The sequence below is a fragment of the Caretta caretta genome, chromosome 3 (genome assembly GCF_965140235.1).
Source record: "Caretta caretta isolate rCarCar2 chromosome 3, rCarCar1.hap1, whole genome shotgun sequence".
Taxonomy (NCBI): domain Eukaryota; kingdom Metazoa; phylum Chordata; order Testudines; family Cheloniidae; genus Caretta; species Caretta caretta.
Genome location: NC_134208.1, coordinates 110,408,392 through 110,430,353, shown reverse-complemented (window position 1 = coordinate 110,430,353; position 21,962 = coordinate 110,408,392). Strand labels below are relative to the sequence as shown.

At 40.5% G+C, this 21,962-nt stretch overlaps 1 protein-coding gene across 2 annotated transcripts in view; it reads right to left on the bottom strand.

Moving 5' to 3' along the window:
* Positions 1-21,962, bottom strand: part of UTRN (utrophin) — a 577,632-nt gene that overhangs the window by 447,155 nt on the left and 108,515 nt on the right. For both annotated transcript variants that reach the window (XM_048844328.2, XM_048844327.2), the window contains 3 exons: positions 19,475-19,536; positions 3,104-3,196; positions 2,194-2,271 (listed from right to left, as the gene is read on the bottom strand). In XM_048844328.2, the coding sequence (XP_048700285.2) occupies positions 2,194-2,271; positions 3,104-3,196; positions 19,475-19,536 (233 nt within the window). The remainder of the gene's footprint in view (positions 1-2,193; positions 2,272-3,103; positions 3,197-19,474; positions 19,537-21,962) is intronic.

Here is a 21,962-nt window from a genome sequence, read left to right as displayed (position 1 = left end):
CTGTTCCTTAGAATTTTTTTTTTAAATACTCAATACTAATTCTTTCAAAAGTTATTGATATTTTATAGCCCCTAAGCTCCCAGGTAAGAGGGAAGTAACCATATTCAATGGCACTTCTTCCTCCTTTATCTTAAAAAAAACTCTTAATATTTCTGAACACCTGGTGCAAATCATGTGAAGATTCCTCACAGCGTCAGCTGACTAAGGCTATCTGCACATTTCCAAAACGACAGATCTTGGCAAGTCAAGGAAGAACCAATAAAATCAGTAGTTTAACTCAATCCCATTTACTATTTTCATAAAATAAACTAAATTAATTTCAGACTAGAAAGACTCATTACTTATCCTTAGAAAAGCAAATAAGTGTGTGCACAGTATGTCAGAGAAGAATAAATCCTTGCCTGCGTCAAGTCACTTCCTAGTAATAGGATTTTAGTCCAGCAATACAAAAGGGGAAAGTTGCTCAGTAATATACACCAGTTTCAAATCATCATTTGATCAGCAGTATACAAATACACTGGAACCCAATTACAATAAACTCAGACATGCTGTAGTCTGAAGCTGACTGTTATTCCTGAATTATTTCAGTCCTGCCACATGCAAAACAGCAATTCTGATTAGAAAAAACATATGTTTATCATGAAACTCTTCTGTGAAGAAAAAAAATACAATTGCTTCACTAGAAGATTACAATATAATGCAAACAGTTGTCAAACATTTTAAAAAAAATCTTGTTTTCCTTAAAACTGTACTGTTCATTTTTGATCAGCTACTGAAGATTTAGAAGCCTGGGACAACTCATTAAAGACCTGAACCAAAACTCATGTAGTCCTATGGGCACTTTGGCTCAGATCTTAAAGCAGGGATTCTCAAGCTTTTTCAAATCAAGCCCCACTTAGAAGGTTTTTGGGGTTTTGTAAACTTGAAGCCCCACCCCAAAAAATCTGAGTGAGTGGCATTGCAACCTGGTGCACGGGGTCACAATGCCACTAAAATTTGACCCTCCAGGCCAAATTTGAGCGAATGGTACTGCAAACCCATGCATAAGGTCACAATGCCACTCACTCAAATTTGGCCTGCACGTCCCTCCGTCATGAGTGGAGTTGTGACTTGGCACTTGCCCTCCCCTACCCCTTTTACTGTAAGTACTGATGTACTGGAAGGCTTGCCGTGCTCCCCTCCCTCCCCCAAAAGTTTGACACCCCCCAAACACGAGAATCTCTGCCCTAAAGGGATATATAGAGATTCAAAAACTGTCATGTCCTTGAGATTCCTGCTGTATCTTCATCTGAGAAGCCTCCTATTTATCCATCTAGATTCCTGCACTGCGACCATCAGTTTAGCGTAAGGTCAACTACTTCCAAGCTGAAACTGTGTGGACAGCTTCGGTTTGTTGAGTTAAGAATTTTTGCAACAAATATTTTAACAAATGTTCTCTAATATTATTGTATGTATTACAGCAATGGAAAGAGCAGAGCCGTACTGTGCTAGGGACGGCACAAATTATAGAAACATACTCCCTGCTCCAGAGAATTAACAATCAAAGTCTCCAATCCCACTAACATTCAAGCACGTGCATAAAATTCAATATATTGTATTTTTAATTTTAAATAATATCTATCATGTGTTATTTCTAAGGCCTGTTGCCATTAGACCAATTGAGGATTGATCAAACGACTCTTCAGAACACTTCTACTGGCTGAATCATAGAGATTTCTAAAGAAGCCATATGTGCCATATATAGTTTACATACCAAAGGTTTGGTGAAGTAGTGCTCAAACACTACTATCATGAGTGCATCTAAGAAACCAGATTAAATAATATTGATTCAATAACATACACCGACTAGAAGTGATAATGACTTATAATCGGCAAATAATGAGAGATGAAAACGTAAAACGGTTTAACCCACACAGAGAACAAATGCCTATAACCATTCAGTTCCTCTTCATCAAAATCTCATCCAAAACTATGCCATTTTCGTAACATCTTGCTTGCATTTAATTATTTCACAAAAATATTAGACAGTTGAAAATACTGACCACATGAATTGTGAATAGTTTTCATTGTCTGGTGGCATTTTTATTTGCTGTGTGAAACTGGTTTATGATCTGCAATTCCAAGTCTTATCTGAGAAGACTTATTAAACCAAAATTACCACAAAAAATATTTTAAGTTACAATATAAGCTTACACTGTTCTGATGTAAAACTTGCAGTACTCTGTTGACATTATTTAGGGCATGTACTCTTGTGGAACCACGTTCTTTGGGCTAAAAATAAAAATACAAAGTTACATTTTGTTCGTGTCAAAACACTTGACAGTTGAAAACAAACAGAAAAACGGGAAATTTGTCATTTTATCGTGTTATTTTTATAAAGAAAAACAGAAAAATAAGGAAAACTGCAGATTAAAGAATCTTTACTGAACTATGAAAAAAAGAGTAACACTTAATACAATACTCCTTATATATTGAAACAAACCTCAGTTTCAGAATGTTTCAAATTTATACAAAACTCCGTAAGTTTTAAATTTTCAATGTGCTGCGGAATTTTGTAGTGGTAACATAACTGCCTTGTGGAAGTTCCCAAGTGGGGGGGGGGAAGGTGAAGTTTTTGGCAGTTCGACAGAGCAGCTGGGATTATTGGCTCCTGGAAAGGAACAAGAGGCAATTTGTTGTTTTGACACCCATAAGACAACTGAGGCCTTGAGCACTGGGGAGAGGCTGCACTTCCTCTTTTTTCATGCCCTACTTTGGGTAGGGGCAAAGAGAATTTAAAATTCAAAGCAATACTTGACAACACCAGCCACTACATTTCCCCTGTGCTACCACAATCTGATTCGTGCAGCAGGCCTGCGTGGAGCCCTATTGCCCTATTGGTGCGAGGATCCAATTGCAGGATCAGCGCCATAAAGCTTATCGTGGACTGCCACAAACAGGTATCAAAGCATGAAAGACTCTCCGTCTTGTGATGCCTTGCAACTTCAATGGGCTTTAGATCAAGCCCAAAGTTACATGCACTACACAGTGGGATGTTTGTATTTAGGAAGCACAGGTCAGGTGGTTACCATCCTTCACAATCACTAATTAATACTTTTCTTACCAGTGGATTTCCTGTGAGCCCTTCTAGAAGATCCAAAAGCTTCCTTCCATCCTTGAGCTCTGTGAACATATCCTTAATTGGTGGCTTCCCACTCTACAGAAAAAAAATAATATGGGAACAAAATGAGAGTTTTATTTCAGCAACAGAAGCCTCTTTAAAATTAGAGAAATTTTAATTTTGCATCATATTTTCAATTCACGGTTATTGTAAAAAAGGAAAAAAGAAGAGTCCCACAACTGTGAGTTGTGGCCATCCTCTACAGATGAAAATTCTTTCCTTACCTTTTTGCTTTCTCCTTCACTGTACATCTACAGCCTAATATCGACACTCTCTGAGCACCCCCAGCTCGTACTAACTTTAATGTAGGTGCTTCAACACCCCAGGGAAAAAAAACCCATGTGCTATACTTTTGGAGATTTCTTTGAGAAGAAATGTTCTGTTCTAGCTACACCTAAGGCAGAACTAAGACTATGAACACATTAAAAGGAGAGAGGCAAACAGATTCTCAACAGCAAGATTCTTGGCTAAATTCTCTTGGTGGTGTTGCTTTTCATTGTGGGGCTGATCCAAAGCTCACAGAAGTCACTGGGAATCTTTCTGTTGTCTTCAATGGGCTTTGAATTGAGTCCTTAGGAAGGAACACCACCACTTCTGTCCAGATTAGTTGACTAGAAGATGCAGAAATTGGGATTTCCATTAATATTTTGAAACTGTTCACTTTTTTCCCCCAGCCATGTATTCATTTTCATGGAAAAAAAGTACAGGAACAGAATCCCAGTAACCATTTCTACTGAAATGGGTACATAATTGGTGTAAGTTAGGCAACAAAATTGTAATATCAATCCTTTCCTATACTTCCCTTTAGTCTCATTATCCATGGATCCAATCACAGATTCTATGGAAATGGGACTGGAAAAAACACAGGCAGCCAGTAGAGCCAGATTAGTGTGTTACATTCATCTAATGGCTGTGTGATATGCAGATGAGTGCCAGATTGGAGAACAAAATAATTCCAAAAGGTGTCTAATGTCCATAACATTTCAGAATTTCACTACACCATCCCCTTAACTACATGCCACTCTTTTTCAGAAAGCAAAACCGGTCAATTTACACAGTTATGTCAAGTAGTTGTGCTATTACCACATTCACTGTCCTGGCTCCTCTTTCCCCAATGACAGGTTTATAAAAAGAGACAAGAATTGCCGAGTTCTACTAATACATTAAAGCAGAAAAAGCAGAACTCACGCTTTGTAACATCAACACAATTGCAAAACGGGATTATTTACATGTGACCCGAAGCAGCCAATTTTTTTTTAATAATGTTTATTGTTTCAAAGCTACTTTTTGGTTTCAAAACTTAAAACCTTAGTTAGAGCAACAGCTGCCAGAAAAGTCTGATACTATTAAAAGAATTTATAGAATCAAAGTTAAGCTATTTCAGACACTGAACCACATTGTGATCTCGTTCACATCAGCATAATTGCAATCAAAGTGCAGTCCCCAGTTTTAACTAAAACCATCTGAAAAAAAATAGTAAGGATGCTCATGTAACTGACACAACTCAACGTTATTTTTTTTATTTTTATTTTTTAAAGTAGCAACCATCCAACATTTCTGACATTAAATTAATGCAATAAACTTTTCTGGCAGAAGGGTTACCAGTCAATTACTGTCACAATCGATTTTATAAAAAGTGTGTACAGAGCGTATATATACACACAAGTCTAGGATAGAGAGAGCAATGCAATTGACATACTATAATTCCAAACAGAGTAATGATGAGATAATGTGCACAAATTAGAGTTTATGAGCAGGAACATTACATATCAGTATTTAATAAGTGTAACTATACCCTTCCAAGCATGGTAAGACCACCACATATTCACACTATTCGCATATGCTTTTCAGGTGATGTATATGTCGTACAGTTCAACCTCAACCTTTAAACTTGGCCTGGGATGGCAGAATGGGAGAAAGGAGAAGGTGGAATTTCTTGGATACTCCCACACAATGTGGTGTGCCATGGGAGCAGCTCGGCCATCACAAATTACTTTTACCACGAATACCACCATACAAGCCAACTTAATTTAGGATTGGATCAAGGGATAGGTGATGGGGTCATGGCAATTAAGGTGCACGAGTCACTGCTCCTGTTGATTACAAAATACTTGACCATGAGGGGCCAATGGAAGCTTGACTAATTGGAGGAAACCCCAGGGCCCCCCCCGCCCCCCCCCCCCGTATAAAAGCAAGTACCTGCTAATGTGTGTGTAAATGGTTGGGCTAGGGGGCTACTACAGAGTCTACCCCTGCCCAGTTGCTAAATAGCAGAACCAAAGGTGCCAGATTTGTGGCCATGGGGAAAGGAAGAGGGTAGGGAAGTTAATATTCCAGAAGTCCAAGGATTTCTTTCCCTCAGGAATCCGTTGTCGTTAGTTTGATGCACTGATAAAAGTTTCCTACAATCTTGCCAATTGTCTTACAGAAAGAAGAACAAGTATTCTATTTTGTGTCCACGGTTATAGGCTCGAGCTATGTGTGCATCACCCCAGAATTGCATTCCTCTTCATATTAGTGGCTAACAAACACATATAAAGATTCACAGAGATCTATAAAATGTGCAGAGCCTGAAAATACCAATATCAAATATCCTGACATGCATTTTGATAAATAGCCCACAAGCAACTTTTCTGTCTCTGCTGTGGGACTGTAACAGTTTTGTTGGAGAGGATAAAAAGATCTTCATTATGCTGTATTACATTTAGGAGGTTCTGGACATATACCATCTGATTTTTTTCCCTACTTGGATGTTTTATTTCTCATTTTAAGTATACGAAGAAAAACCTGATTATTTCCTGCTCTGAGACATTTTGTTGTGCAGGTCATGATATTTTTCCATCTACAAGTAACTTTCCACATACTGTACTGCTTGAAAAAGTTTCGATCCGCTTTTTCAAGAGAATGGTTTTATTTCACTGGCATCAGAGCAACACTTTCTTCTGCCAGTTTAAACAGCCATCAAAAGAGCTTTAGATTATTTCTGAAATTTAAACTACTCATTTCTCCTTTACTACAGCTTTCATTATCCTCAAAATAAACAGATAGATAAAGCAATATTTAAAAAACTGTTTTGTAGATTTGTAGAAAGCTTCCAGAGAAAACAATGCACGGTACTGGGATGAGAACTAGGGTCAGATGATAAAATAATAAAGGTATCTTAGTACTTTGTTAGGTTGCCATCCAATATGCCTTGGGAATTATTTTTCCTTTTTTCCCCCCAAAATAGAGAGTCATAGAGCCCAGTTTCAAATATAATTCACTATTTTGTAAATTTTGCTAAGCACTTTGGACCCTTGTAGGAAGGGAACTACATAAGTGTTATTTTTATAGCAATGTGTTAATGGCCAGATACAAAGCCCCAGGAAATCAATAGAATAACTGTCTCCCAATTACTTCAATGGACTTCAGATCAGGACTGTTAAAAAAAAATTGGCAAGATTTTCCACCACTTACCATTTACACTGCTGCAAAGTGAGAATAAAATGTTGCCATTCGGAACTGGTGTATTTTATATTCACTTTTCACAGGTGAAAGTAACTACACAAGGGCAAAGCAATGGAGGCCTAATGATATCCCATAAAACAGCCATTTTATCACTGAAGAGATCTGATCAAAACTGAGGTACTAAACACTATTAAAGTGACAATCAGACAAATTAGACCAGGACCTGAAGCCAGTGGCAAGTGCAAACACATCAGGCCATCAGCCAGGAAGTAAGAGAAAATGAAAGGCGGCAGAGGAGTCCAGAAGAAACAAATTTAACAGGTTATATAATGAAAACTGGTTACTCACCAAATAACAGAATCAGATGAGAAGTTTTAAGGGACACTATCATTTGAAAGCTACTTAACAGACCAAAATTAGTAGAAAGAAAAGGAGTACTTCTGGCACCTTAGAGACTAACCAATTTATCTGAGCATAAGCTTTCGTGAGCTACAGCTCACTTCATCAGATGCATCCGATGAAGTGAGCTGTAGCTCACGAAAGCTTATGCTCAGATAAATCTTTTTTCATCTTAACTGTACTATAATAATTTCATGTCAAAGCCACCTTACTCCCACTCCCTCAGGCTGCAAGTTTGATGCTGTGCCTCCTTGTAGCTCTCCCCAGAATTTCACCCCATGGCTTCTAAACTTGATCGGATACTCAACGGGCCAGTGAGTGTGACAGAAGCGCTGAAGGATGTGCTCTGAATGAAGTGTGCTGTTCAGCAGACAAGTTGCTGGCTGCACTCTTCACCAGGTGGCGTTTACTTTACAGTCACTAGCTGCATTTTAAGGTACAGCATGTTGGTCAAGCCTGGAGGTCATAAGTGCATAGATTACTGAGACTCATTTTATCTCTGACAAGATAGGCCAAAGTCTCTTGGAAAGCTGGAGGTCATTTTGAGTGCTGTTGCTCTCTGGATATCTAAAATTCAGGAGGATTTTTTTCTAGGCTACAACCACTTGGACAATGATGGTTCAGACACGCTCTCTTGAAGGAGATGTTTTATTGGCTGATTTTTAAAAAGTGTTTCCCTTTATGCACAAGCACCATTGCCATCTTGCCTGAGATTAGGCATCGATTTTTCATCCAGGAGTTGATCTCAGTCAGGTGCTGCAACAGTAATAACAGATACCCAGCTATCTTTTTCCGGCATTTCAAAACACTCATTGCTGGTTTTTAGATAGATGTTGAAGAATACAGGGAAAGAACGAAGCTTTGAAGAACTGTCCAGATGAGAGAGCTCCATAAGCAAAGGTGCTGCTGCCTACCGTAAACACCCTGGGTACTATTCATCAATTAGGAGCAGAACCAACACACTGTGTTTACTCCTGCCAGATTTCTGAGCAGAACCTCACAGTAGCCAGAATTAAGCGCTACAGAGAAACAGAGCAGAACAAGGATGGAAGTTTGCCAGTTAATCATATGAAGACGTGCCACTCATATTGTTTTGAGCCATATGACATGTAACCAGGTTATCTGAGAACACATGTAGCTTAAGACAGCTTTCAACTAGTTTCTCAATTACCTTCGTAGAACTGAGTGACTGGATACAAGTCAGTAATTGCAAGGTCAGTTACCTCAAGCTTCAGTTTCATGCATACCAGTGAGACTGTTCCGTGTTTAGAGGAGGGAAGTAGGCAGCAGTCTTTGAAAGAAGCCCCCTCTCTCACTCTGTGAGCAGCAAGCCCAGATGCTCTTGACCATCATTCACCAACCAGAGCGGATGTGGGTCAGTGTCACAGACAGAGAATCAAATTTCCTTCAGTGTATCTAGGATTACCTGTTGTGCAAATGGGTTGAATTTTGTAAAGGAGGGTGTAGCACCATTAGATCAGTGCGGAGCTATGCTAAGTGTTCCTCCTCCCTGAAATTTATAGGATATAAAGTAAGATCTGGCCCACTGAAAGTTAAGTAGTCTTATACTACTAACAACTCTCAGATAATCCACTTACATACGTAAGCTTCTGCTGCTAGCTTGCAAATCTGTGCAGTTTTATTAGAACAAATGACTTCCTGTATTTTTCAATTAAACATCCTTAAGTTTCCATTTATTACTAATAGAGAAATATTTCAAATTCAATTATGATGAAATAAGAGGGTTCACAAATTCTCATTAAGAAATTTCCTTTTTCTAGGTTGTTGCTTAGTTTATTTTGTTACAGGGACTGTGCAATTTTATTTTGTTTTTACAACCTCAACTGTTTGCACTCTGTGTTTTACTTGTAATGTATTTTAGTTTATAAACAAAATCAACTCACAATCATAAAATCTGTAAACAAAAGCCATTATAATAAGTAGTGCCTGGTTACTTTTAGCAGAATTTCTTGTAGCAGAGAATTTAACATGCTCTCCTTTCTCATTAAATGAATTGAGGATAGCTTGTAATAAAAGTATTTTAGTAAGAATGTGTCAACATGGGGGGTAAAACGGCCTGCAGAAATCCAGCCTCTGTTAAAATCCTCCGCTTACAGAAACATTAGCAAGAGCAGCAGCAACAGAATAAAAGAGTCATGATCCCTGTCAGCTTCATACTGATGCACCTTAGGGGGCACCAGGGAAATGGCGTGTGCTGGAAAAGCGAAGGTATAATTCTCCACCAGCTGTGTGGTGAGACTCAACAGGTTCCAGTGTTTAAAGCAGTGCTGGCAAGAACTATAATAAAGTATTAGGTCATCCACAGCCTCCTGAAAACCAGTCATTTAGCCATATTTTCCCAGATAGCCTAAATTATATTGTGAAAAGGTTGAGGATTTTTTAACCTGCAAAATTGTCCAGTTTGTGCACCCTATAAGATGCTAAGTAGTTAAGTCAAAATTGGGACATTCCCATATAAAATTATGGCCATGTGTCAACTTTAGTCTTGCAGGCATGGAGGTTAAATCAGGGGAAGAGATCAATGTAGTTAAATTAAGTAACTAGAACACAAACTATTTATTATGTTTTAATTTAATTTTTTTCCCCAAAGAGATTATGCTAATGACCTTTGCAATTTAGTTACACTCCTCAATAATACAGGCACCAAATAAAAAGCAAAGATAACTTGATCATGCCCAGTGCCAAATCATGAGTCCAGTACATGGGAACTTGATGTGGGAAACAGTTCAGAAAGTGAAAAGGTCATTGTACAACGTACACGATTGCGTCAACAAATAAAATCTGTTGTAGCTTCCCAATTTCTAAGTTTAGACCACAACTTGAAAATATTTCTGTAAATAAAGATGTGAAAAAACTTCTTTCGTATATCTGAAGGACTAATAGAAAGGAGGACAACAGGGCCCAACATACAGGAACACAAACAGAATACATTTTTCAGGCCCCAATTTAGCAAAGTACGTGTACATGTGATTCATTTAAGCATATGCTTAAGTCTTATTCTCTTTAAAAGGACATAAGCCCATGCTTAAGTCCCCTGTTAAATATACTTAAGCCCTTTGTGGTCTTCTGGTCTTCTTACCAAAAAGCAATTAATAGAATTAAACATTAATGCTGATGCTTTTTAAAAAATAAAAACAATCAAATAACCAATTAAGTCTCCAGAAGACAGGTGAAGAGCAAGAAGATTCATCATTGAGCTATAGTGCAAAGTTTAATTAAACAAAGATGACAGATATAGGTTAAAGTATTTGTAGAACTGAAATAGGGAGGTTACTTACTGTAACTGGAGGTTCTACAAGATTTGTGATCCCTATCTGTATTTCACAGAGGGTTACGCATGCGCACCATGCATCCGGAGCTGGAGAAGTTGAAAATAGCGTCGGTTGGTCCGCGTATGCACACTGGCTCACCTCATGCCTCAGTCCGAGGGAATAAAGGGTGGAGCGGACCAACCACCTCTCCACAGTTCCTTCTGTACCGTGATTCAGGTCAGATCCAAAGTGGAGAGGAAAGAAGGCAGGTAGTGGAATACAGGTAAGGATCACACATTTCAGAAAACCTCCAGTTACCTCCCCTTCCTCTTTGAGTGATGTTCCCTATTGTATTCCACTGACAAGCAGTACCTAAGTAGGAAGAGGGTGCGAGGATACAGATCAGGGGTGACCAAACCGAGGCTTGCAAGCCGCATGCAACTCTTCTACACTCAAAATGCAGTTTGCGGAGCCCCCTACACCACCACTCCATTCTTCACCTACCAGACTGAGGTGGCAGGAGCTCAGGGCTTCTGCCCTGAAGCAGGATAGTCGGGCTAGGGGCTTCTGCCCTGCAGGGAAGAGGGTCTTGGGGCTTCAACCCTGGAGGAAGCAGATTTCCTGGGATGCGGGCTTCAGCAGGAGTGGGGCTAAAGCCCCCAGGCCTGGCTGACACGCCCAGCTCTTGAACTATTGAAGATCATCATATGTGGCTTAGAGCATCAGTAAGTTTGGCCACCCCAATATAGATGCTAGGGCTGAGTGGAGTATCACCACCCCAAAGGAGGCATCAGCAGAAGAGTCCTGCCCCAGGGCATAGTGTCTTGAAAACGTACAAACGGAGTGCCATGTCCATGCCATGCTACTTTACAGATGTCCAGGAGGGGGACCTCCTGAAGAGATTCCATAGTTGTTGCTTCCATAGTTGTTGCTTGCACTCTGGTGGAATGAGCTCTTACCCCATTGAGGGATAGAGGGGAGGGAAAGTTCAATAGCTGATAGAGTAGAATGAAACCCAAGATCCATTTGGAGATTCTCTGGGTAGAGATGCCGTGGCCTGTCACTCTTTCCACTACAGTGATGAATACTCTCAGGGATTTTTTTAATTGGTTTTGTTCTCTGCAGGTAAAGGCCAAGAAGGCCTGCCAAACATTGAGGGAATGGAGTCTTCATTTCTCTCCTGAATCATGTGGTTTTGAGAAGAACACTAAACTATTAAAACCGCTAAAACTATTTACAAACTAGATTATTCTTATTTTGTAGAGCAAAGCCGAACCTGTGGACATTAAAGGTTCCAACCCAAACTATGCAGCAGTGAGACGGAACTGGAGAGGCAGTCAGTCCACCCTGCCCTTCATCCCCTTGGACAGAGACATGAGGTGAGCTACGGCGCACACGCAGACCAACGGACACTTTTCAAATTCTCCATCTCTGGACTCATGGTGCACCTGCATAATTCTGAGCGGAATACAGAAGATAAAGATACTGCCACTGTACTCTCAGAACATAAGAAACACTATTGACAGTATGTTGAAAAGAAAAAAAAAGCAAACAAAATATGGAAGCAAACTTCAGATCTAACAAGCAGGTAAGAAACATGTTGCAACAGAAAATCCATGATTTATCTGGTCACCTGCGAATATACTGAGCCTGGTCCCACTGAAAATGATAAAAGATATTATTAATTCTCGCTCATTTTTCTCGCCTGGGTTCATGCATGCATGCTACAGACAAAGATCCTTCCTTTCTTCATCCTCTTGAACTGGATTTTTAAAGAGTAAGTTTTGAATGTCTATTCTTTTGATTTTTTTCCCTTAACTAGGTAAGAATATTTCAGTTCAAAATTAAACATAATAAAATCACACTGAATGGGCAGACTATTACTTTCATTTCTAGCTCCTAACTTAGAGGCAAACTAATTGATTCATATTACTTTTATGCCAAATGCCATTTATCCTCACACAACATATTGAAATTAAAAATGAGGATATGTTTGCATATCAAGATTACTTTACAAAAAAAAAAAATCAGATTAGAGCACTATTCTGAGCTCTGGTAAGAAGTAGGTAGAAGTAGTAGAAGAAATAAGAACAGGCCCAAACACTGAACCTGAATGTTTTCAAAGGTTTAGATCAGTTCAGATAAATACAATTTATGCCAATACGAGAAATGTTCTGTCCCCAAACTGATGCTGATATTCCACCAATCTGCTAGGCTCTAGCTATCTTGCTGAGCCAGGTTACATCTTTCAGGGTAAATGGAATGCAATTTAGCAAAGGAGAATCTAGATGAATTTTGAAAAATGTCTTCTACTGCAAAAGTAACAATAATTAGGTTAAGGAATACTCTACCAAGGAAATGAAAGACGTTTCTTCTCTTGAGCCACTCAAAAATTAAACTGGAGAAAGTACTACAGATATCTTGGATTGTATTTCCTTGGACAGACAAGACAACTTAACAGATCGTTATGACCTCTATTTTTGCAGGATCCATACACTGCACATTCCATAATCTCCCTGAATCAGACACACATAATCCTTTTTGCAATGTCTCTGGCCTGGAGAATCCCCAAATCATGTGAAATTGTAGACAACAGCAGGCCCAGGCAACATAATTACAGATTTATCAGACTTGCCAAGACACTGCAGTGCATTTGGCAAAATGTCAAAAAGGTAAGGGGCCCAGCGTTTGTTGTGTGCTAAAACAAACCTTAGATTGGAAGAGAGAAAACCAAAAAGCAGTAATGCTGAAAGAGACCTAAAAGTAACAGCAGAAAGAAGATTTCACGTGACTTTTCAGTCACAAAACAAAATTAATGTCTGATAAGTATGGCAGAAAACATTTAAAAAGCCACTGTGATTTTAAGATGCATACACAAGGGAATAATCTTACAAAACAGGGATCTAAACCGTCCCTCTCTAATAACTCCAATTCAGAAAAGTACTTTAGCATATAAACAGCTCTTTAGGAGAGGGACTATATTTGTGTATGTTTTTTCAGTCTTTAAAACAACTGGACCAGGAACCTGATTGGGGCATATGGGTGTTATCAACGATTACTATTTTTATGTATTTGTACTAACGTTATTATAGGCAGAGCTGATAGCACCACCTATTACAGCTGCCCACTACTTCCAACTGTAAGAATATGGGGTTTCAGTTACTTATAACTTAGCCAAACTTTGACCATTTGAGCTGAATTTTTCCATGACAGGTGTCTGCCTCAGGTTGAATATTTCTGCCATTTCTGAAAACAAGACTAGGGAAAATGTGCATCATCCATGTTAAACAATTCTGGAAACATTCTCTTGTAGAAGCTCTAACACCCCCATGCTTTGGAGCAGGAACTTGAAATTTGCCAAGATGACTACCTTTGCATCCGGGATGTGTCTTTTGCTATACATGTGAAAATCCATCCCCCTTCCCTGCCTACAGGGTTCAGACCCAGGGCCTTGATCTGTTGCAAGATCGCTCAAAGGCCTGCACCTGACATAAGGAGTTCCCTCCACATCAGCATTCCACCTTGGCACCCGAGGAGGGGACAGATGGCAGAAAGGCATGGGGGGCTCCCTCAGGCCTCCTTCGTAATGGACTCTGTGAGGGGGACAGCACCAACCCCCACTGTTGCCAGAGCTTGCTCAGCCAGCTCCACGCACTGCACTTTCTCAGGGCGTGCAGAAGCAGCCCTATCGGCAGTCACCCTAGATGCCTTTTAGAGGCGGTCTAGTTCGAGGAGGGGGAGATGCTGGGCCCACAACTTGCTGAGGCTTTCCCCCTGGTAACCAGTACGCAGTCCTCCATGGTGTTGGGGGCTGGCCAGTGGCGTTGGGTCCAGGGAGTAAGGGCAATGGGATCAGGACTTGGGGAGAGAGGGGGTGTGAAGATGGGCAACGGAGAAAGGGGTGTTCTTCCCCAGAGATAGGCCCCAGACATTGCAGCAACCTCCTCTTGCATAGACACCCCCGATGGCTTTTATCAGCAGCAGGGTCTGTCCACTCGGCTGGGTTCAATGATGGGACCATCCCTGGCATCCAAGTGAGACCGTCAGCTGGTGCTGGTGGAGGAGGGGGAACTTGGCAGGTAGGATCACCAGTGGAGGCAAGGCCAGCATCCCTCGAAACATTCCCCAAAGCCCAGCAGGGGGAACACTGAGCCTTTCCCTGATGAGAAGTGGGCCCAACAGGGCATTCTAGTTGGGAACGAGGAAGGATGTTCCAAACTCCCCACACACCGCCGCCAGCAACTGAATGGGGACTTGCCAGCAGAAAAGAAGCCATGCCTCCTGGTCAGGGTGGGGAAGAGGAGGCAGTGGCAGCAGTAGAGGGTGCAGGGACCACAGCAGATGGCACTGGGACAGCAGACGGAACCACAGCCACCTGTGTGTAGGCCCTGGGTGCTGAGGAGCCAATGCCCCTAGAGCTGGTGGATGGATGGCAGGGGGACAGGGAGCCGCAACCGATGGTGTGGCTGCCGCCACGGAAGGAGCTTTTTGGGCGGGGATCTTGCCCTTTTTCCTGCCATGGCCCTTTCCGACAGCTATGGGGGCCCCCTTAATGGCAACGGTAGTTTTGGCAGTACTGTCCCTTCTTCTGCCTGCTGCTATCAGCAGCGGTGCTAGTGGTGGTTGCCACAGGGGCAGTTAGGGGAGAAAACCTAGGTGGGGCAACAACAATGGTTAGGGGTCCCCATCCCTCAGCCCCCCACCCCACACAAGGCAAAGCTGCTAGAGAGAAGGACTTGCATATAGCCTGCTCAGAGTCCACCTTCAAAGTCAGATGATGGGAACAGCCAACCAGGGGATGGAAAGAAATGATCAAGGGAAGCGTGGGGGGTAGGGAAAACGGAGGCTGACCGCTCCTCCCCACTAGCTTACATAGGATGCGGGGGGGGCCACAAACAAAACAGGAAGGGTTAACAAAATAAAGGAAGGAGGGCTTGGAGCATAATAGGCAGTGTGTGGGGAAGCACCAGCTCCTTCAGGTGAGGGGCACCAGTAATGGGGGATCAAATGAAACAGGAGGTGGACCACAAGAGCAGAAAGTGCACAAGTGCATGGGGCAAACAGGGCCAGGCAGGGCAGAAGACAAAATAGTAAGTGGAAGGGGTCTGGGTAGGGGACAAACAACAAAAAGTGTGGCTTGGGTGGGCTAAGGAAGGCAGTTAAACAACAACGTGGGCCCAGGAGGGCCAGGCAAAGAGAAAGCAAAGAGGGAAACTGGCACAACAGGGGAGGTAGGCAAACAAACAGCAAAAAGCAGGAAAGACCAGGCAGGGCAGGAGAATTATATAGCAAACAGCAAAGGGGCATAGGGGTCAGGTAACAAGCAAGTCCCCACATAAAATGGGGAGGGAGGAGCTGCAGAGAAGAGGGGAACCACATGCAACAACAGGAGCAGCAAGCTGCAGGGGAGACAGACCACGTGAGATAGGGGGCTCCAAACCATGAGTGTTGAGCACTTACAGCTGCAACTGAAGTTTATGGGAGTTGGGCTTTGAATGTATAAAGTGCTATAAGTACTATGAAAAATCAGGTACTACGGGTCTCAAGTTGGGAACCCCAAACTTTTGACCTAATATCTGAGTTTTCCCATCTATGAAATGGGGATAATATCTCACACACACCCCGCATCTCACAGGGACATAGTGAAAATAAACTTAATATGTGTGAAGCACTCACATGCTAATGGATGCCGGAGAAAAACCCATGAGGATTATTAATAATTTAGTCTTCAGAGCAGGGTTTCAATAGGGTACAGTAAACAACAACTGGGGCCACACACTGAACAAAATATTGAATAGCTGCTCATTAATTGAACACCACAAACTGAAGTGAGCTCCTTGTTAAACCCAGGCGCCCTGATTAGCCTGCCTTAATTGAGTCTAGCAGCTTCTTGATTGGCTGCAGGTGTTCTAATCAGCCTGACTGCCTTAATTGTTTCCAGAAAGTTCCTGATTGTTCTGGAACTATTCCTGTTATCTTACCCAGGGAAAAAGGATCTACTTAACCTAGGGCGAATATATCTGCCTTCTATCACTCTCCTGTAGCCATCTGGCCCAACCCCACATAACAGAGGGAAGGGGGAATTAGATGTGGCACAGGTAACCTTAATTCTGGCATTTCCTAATTTTTGAGTGCTTGACTTTGCAACCCTAATAATGTTCTTTTAATGTAGTTTTTTTGCATGTTAATTATAAGCATAGATTAAATTAGAGGTGACAGAGGGAGAAGGGGTAAGGACAGGATAGGAAGTAACAATTGTTCGAAGAGCACACATTTGAAGGATAAACATTTACACCCGAGTATAACTATGAGTAGCAGTATGCAATTAAAAAAGAAACGTTTTCCAGATATTCACTCTAAACCTTCCTGACAATTGGTTACATTATTTTGTGGAATAGTCTCTTTTGGAAATTGGCAGAAGTCCTATAACCTGTCTCTTAACAGTAAATTGGACAACACAATAGAAAATGAATATTAAGGGACAGATTCCCCTGGCTTAGTTGTGTTGGTTTGTAGCTTTCCAGCATTTTTGCAATTTATAATTGTTTCCATATTTAGCTTTTATGTTGAGTACATATTAATAAGATGGGGTATTTTTCTGCCCATTTTTCTTACAATACCTGAAAGTGTACAATTTTTAAAGTATATAGATTTTTAGAATTAGCTGGATCATCTTCTGATGGTGCCAGCTTCATAGACTTGCTGAAGTCATATGAAGCTGGGTATACTACAGCTTTCAGTAGTTTGAGGCTTAGCAGAGTAAATTAACTTCCTTCTTTACCACTTAAAGTATTTTAAACTAACTCTGTTTTATAAAAAAATTGATGTGCAATTGGGGTGTAATTAAACTGCCAGTGTAATTCTTGGAGTGATGGACGAGACAAAACAACAACATTGTTCTATACTGTACAGAAGTTTTTTAAACTACTTCCAATTGGTTTAATTAAAGTTCAAGCAATTTATAAAGTGCATGAAACTGAAGTGGCTATGAAATGGCAATATTTTCTATTTCTCTGTACATTAAATTGTTTTATACAGCAAGTACAGCATAAACTATTTTCCACTCATTTATACATTCAAATGAAGGGTACTTACAGTACAATTAATGTTCAAGTTCCTAGAGCCTGAAGTTAGAAATTCTTTAAGCAATTTCTCAGTTTTATATCCATTTATATTTTCTGTGACAAACTACATAAACCTACCCAATTTCTCTCATCTTCACATTTCTCTATCGTGAGAGATGTCCCAATTAATCCAACTGTGATTTACAGAAATTACATTTTAAGCAGCCAAAATGATTTCATAAATACAATATTTTGATGAGACTGCTTTCAACTACTAAGTATTCCTGTCTCATTTCCTTAGGTTCTTAAAAATATAAGCTAGGCTAATATATTATCTTTCTACCTACACCTTTTATCATGTTCATCACCACAGTATCCAAGTGCATTAGTCTTCCTAAGCTAGTGCCCTGCCTGTGCAAAGTAGCCATACCCAGTGCTTGAGCTGAACGTGAAAAAAAAATTAGAAGTGCATCATACAGGTGATCACTTTATGCCCTAGAGTACAAATCTTCTAACCATTAACTTAGCTTGCATAACTTCATGTGTTATTAATGGGTCATGAAATTGCCCAGATTTTTCTAAATCCAGCCATAGTATTAGACTACTTCCTGTGAAAGAGAATCCCACAGGTAGAATGTGTGTCACGTGAAGTGCCATTTCTTTTTATTTATTTTATATATATATTATATTATATACATATATATACACACACACACATACCAGCCCTTAATTTCATTGCTTGACATTTTAAGTTACATTTGCCCATGTCACATCAAAAATTATACCTTGAGATTGAATAAATAGAAAACACTTGTCCTTTCACTTGAATTGTGATATGCTAATGAAATAACATTGTCAATTTTTCTGTTTACATACTGATTGGGGCCCAAAATAGGGAGAAAAATATCACCATGCTTCAAATTTTTCTCATCTTGTTTTTGCTTTTTCCCTTTGTTCATTAAGCAGCATTGAGAAGGTGGTGTCCGGCATGTTCAACTTACACACTCTTCTCCCCAAACTAAAACACTGGCCAAGATTATCTTGGCTAAAAGCTAAGAATCTCAGCTATCAGCCAAAATGAACCTTCAGACCAAAATGAATAAAATCATACCAACCTTGCATTTAAATGATATACTGTAATTTGGAGAGTCGAGGGGAGGGTAATCAAACCTCTACATTCTGCAGACCAAGCTACAGCTTTGAGAAGTCTATGATATTATCATTTCCCACAACATTGTCACAAAGGTTTTTAAATTTGTCTCCTCGTACTCATCTTCAAACACTGGACTTCACATGCATGTACCTTTCCACACTAGTAGTCCTATTTTCAGTAGCCTTTCTGGCCAAGAAAAAGATGTTCTTTACCTGAGGCCAACCTGGATTCCTCTTTTCATGCTATTAACTAGGCAATAATCCCATGGCCATTGTGTTTATTGAAGATGGAACCTTGTCCATAATCAGCAGAGTGGCATAAAGCAAGGTTTAAAATAGCTACTTTTCTTCCCTGTGAGATGTTACAACTTCCTTTCCCATCCCAAAATAAGAAGCAATGTCCTCAATACGTTTTAAGTCACAGGAAAGTTAGAGTGTGAAAGCAAAGGAGTGTGCAAAAATGAGTGAACAATTATCCACCAATTCATAACCAAGACTCAAACTGGAAGCACCTTGTGGACGAGTGGAAGTTCACTGACTATTTTGTATGAGTAGAAATGACTCAGCATCAATATAGTGGAGACTAGTTTTTATAATCCACACTAATGCACTCAGGATATTGTATGCAGAGTTAAACTATGAACCGAACAGACACTGCCACGCAGAAAACTGTAGTTCTTAAAACCTGTATGTATATAATTGTCTCTCACAAACTAACAAGAGTATATTGGTGCAATACTTTTGAGGGGATACAGTGTGTTTAGTTGAGGGGGAGGGGGGGAGAGAGAAGGAGACATTACCAATATTTTACTTAAAACATATATTCTGCCATTATACATTTTACTATGTTTTTCAGAGACAGTTCTTCAAAATTTTGAGCCAAGTACATTTAGTAAATGCTAAAAGCCCTGAAACAAAACATGGCATCTAGAACTGAAATTTATTTGATTTCTATTGGAATTTTTGAAAATTATTTCTACCTTGGAAAAGCGAGCATTTATCCATTTTGTAAAGGTCTTCTTCTGTACATCATTGTGTTCATCTAGAGAGAAAAGAGGGGAGGGGGAAAGAATGAGTGAACATTTATTCTTTAAATTCCTCAAATAAGAATACCTCAATCTTGGGGTGTCAGAGATAGCATTTCAAAATAAACAATTCCAGCCTCACTGTGAAGAACTTGCTGGCTACTTTGCAGATAGAATTGCTCAGATTCAGACCAAACCTCCTGCATCCAGGGTAGAGGGCAATGTCATGACTGCAAGACAGCAACTGTGGAATCTATTGTGTTCAAGTTACAACCAGTGACAGTTTATTTCTGGAAGTGGTGGGGGCACTCTGGGCCTCTACATATGCATTTAACATTCAACTACCTGAAAGGAGGTTCCAAAGAGGATAGATCTAGACTGTTCTCAGTGGTAGCAGATGACAGGACAAGGAGTAATGGTCTCAAGTTGCAGTGGGGGAGATTTAGGTTGGATATTAGGAAAAACTTTTTCACTAGGAGGGTGGTGAAACGCTGGAACGCGTTACCTAGGGAGGTGGTGGAATCTCCTTCCTTAGAAGTTTTTAAGGTCAGGCTTGACAAAGCCCTGGCTGGGATCATTTAATTGAGGATCGGTCCTGCTTTGAGCAGGGGGTTGGACTAGATGACCTCCTGAGGTCCCTTCCAACCCTGATATTCTATGATTCACATCCCTCCTGGCTGCTAACCACCAAGTGAGACAGTGGGCTCTTTGCTGGTGGAGCCTGTCAGCACCTTGATACCTGATAGCGTGTTACCAAGGAGGCATTGGTGAGGCCCTTACTCTATTATTAAACTCTTGGTGCTGCTAATCTCATTGATCTCCTAGTTTGGGGAAATGCTAATAGAGAAGGCTATGGCAATATTCACAGTATTCAGACTTCCTTAACCCTAGGCCTGGATTAGAACCTGTGTGGGTGATATTGGATGATCCCCTCTTGGCAATCGAATAGGCAATTCACCCACACTGATTTTTAACTCTGTCAGTTGCTTTCGATATAGCTGATCATGGAGGTGCTATTGTATTGACAAGGTTTCAGGCCTTAAATGAAAGCAGATGGACCTCTGAAGTGGTTCACTCCTTTTAATATGGAAGGACCCAGGTGGTCATTATGAACTATTGTACACCCAGCCCAAGAACCCCTCAGAATAGAGGACAGCATGATTCTACTCTGTCCACTTCCTGTTCAACATGCATATGAAGCTGGTGGTATACTGTCTGCAACATCCGTTGAAGTGAGCTGTAGCTCACGAAAGCTTATGCTCAAATAAATTGGTTAGTCTTTAAGGTGCCACTAGTACTCCTTTTCTTTTTGCCTGCAATAAGTAGACGATACCATCTGGAACAAATGCAGTGGAACAAATGATCCAATATCTATTGGATAAGACATGGACAGGAACCTATGGAAATCATGAAAGTGCCCCAAACCACGATCTTGTACATATTTTCTTCCTTGAAATTGATTAAATGTATTTGTAACATTCATTCCACGCAAACTCCATGAAATTCAATCCTTTACTGTTGTGGATTTTTCTTAAAAAAAAAAAAAAACCCACGTGATTTGCACAGGGCCCTCGTTGTGGGTGAGGACTAGCAGCTAAAACTTAATCCAGACAAGACAGAAATAAGGTTGTTGGGTAGGAGAAAATAAACCAGAAGAATTTGTAAAAATTACATCATCCTTCATTAGTTATGAAACAAGTTTGCAATTTAGGGATATTATGAGATTTAAAACTACCACAGGATGACTAGGTTGAAATCAGGTTAAAGATATGTTAAAGATATGTCAGAGTACTTTTTTACCATCTGCCTTGTCCTTAGAGTCACCTTGTGTTTCAGATTCAGACTTTTTACACTTATCTATGTCTTTGTCACCACAAGTTCAGACTAAACACATTACTTTGAGCTACACGTTGAGCCTATTCAGAAGATTAAATTCATCCAAAGCATAGCAGCCTTTTAAATATAACAGTCTCACACTGGACACAGAACCATGATGATGCAAAAACTGCACTGGCTGACTATCAGCATCTGAATGGAGTTGAAGGTGTTGGTTTTGATCCATTAAAGCCTTAAATGTTTGGGGACCCAATTACTTAAAACACCAACCCCTCCCCATGCCACACTGCAACAGTTCTGGTTAATACAGCCATTTGAAATGGCACTCCCAGGACATTACAGAGAAGAGGGAGCTGCCAGCCTGGCATTCTTCACCAGGGTCCCTTGACTCGAACACCTTTCCCCTATGATCCTCGAGGGCTCAGACATACTGACAAAGCTTATCTATTTTTTCAGACATTTGCTAAGAGGACAGAATAAGGGTTGGACGAGGGTATTTATTAGTATGACATAATTAAGTTTGGGGGCCGGAACTGATAGCGACTGTATGGGTTTAAGCATTTCGTATTAATTTTGGGGATTAATATGAATGGAAAGCCTTGTAGGG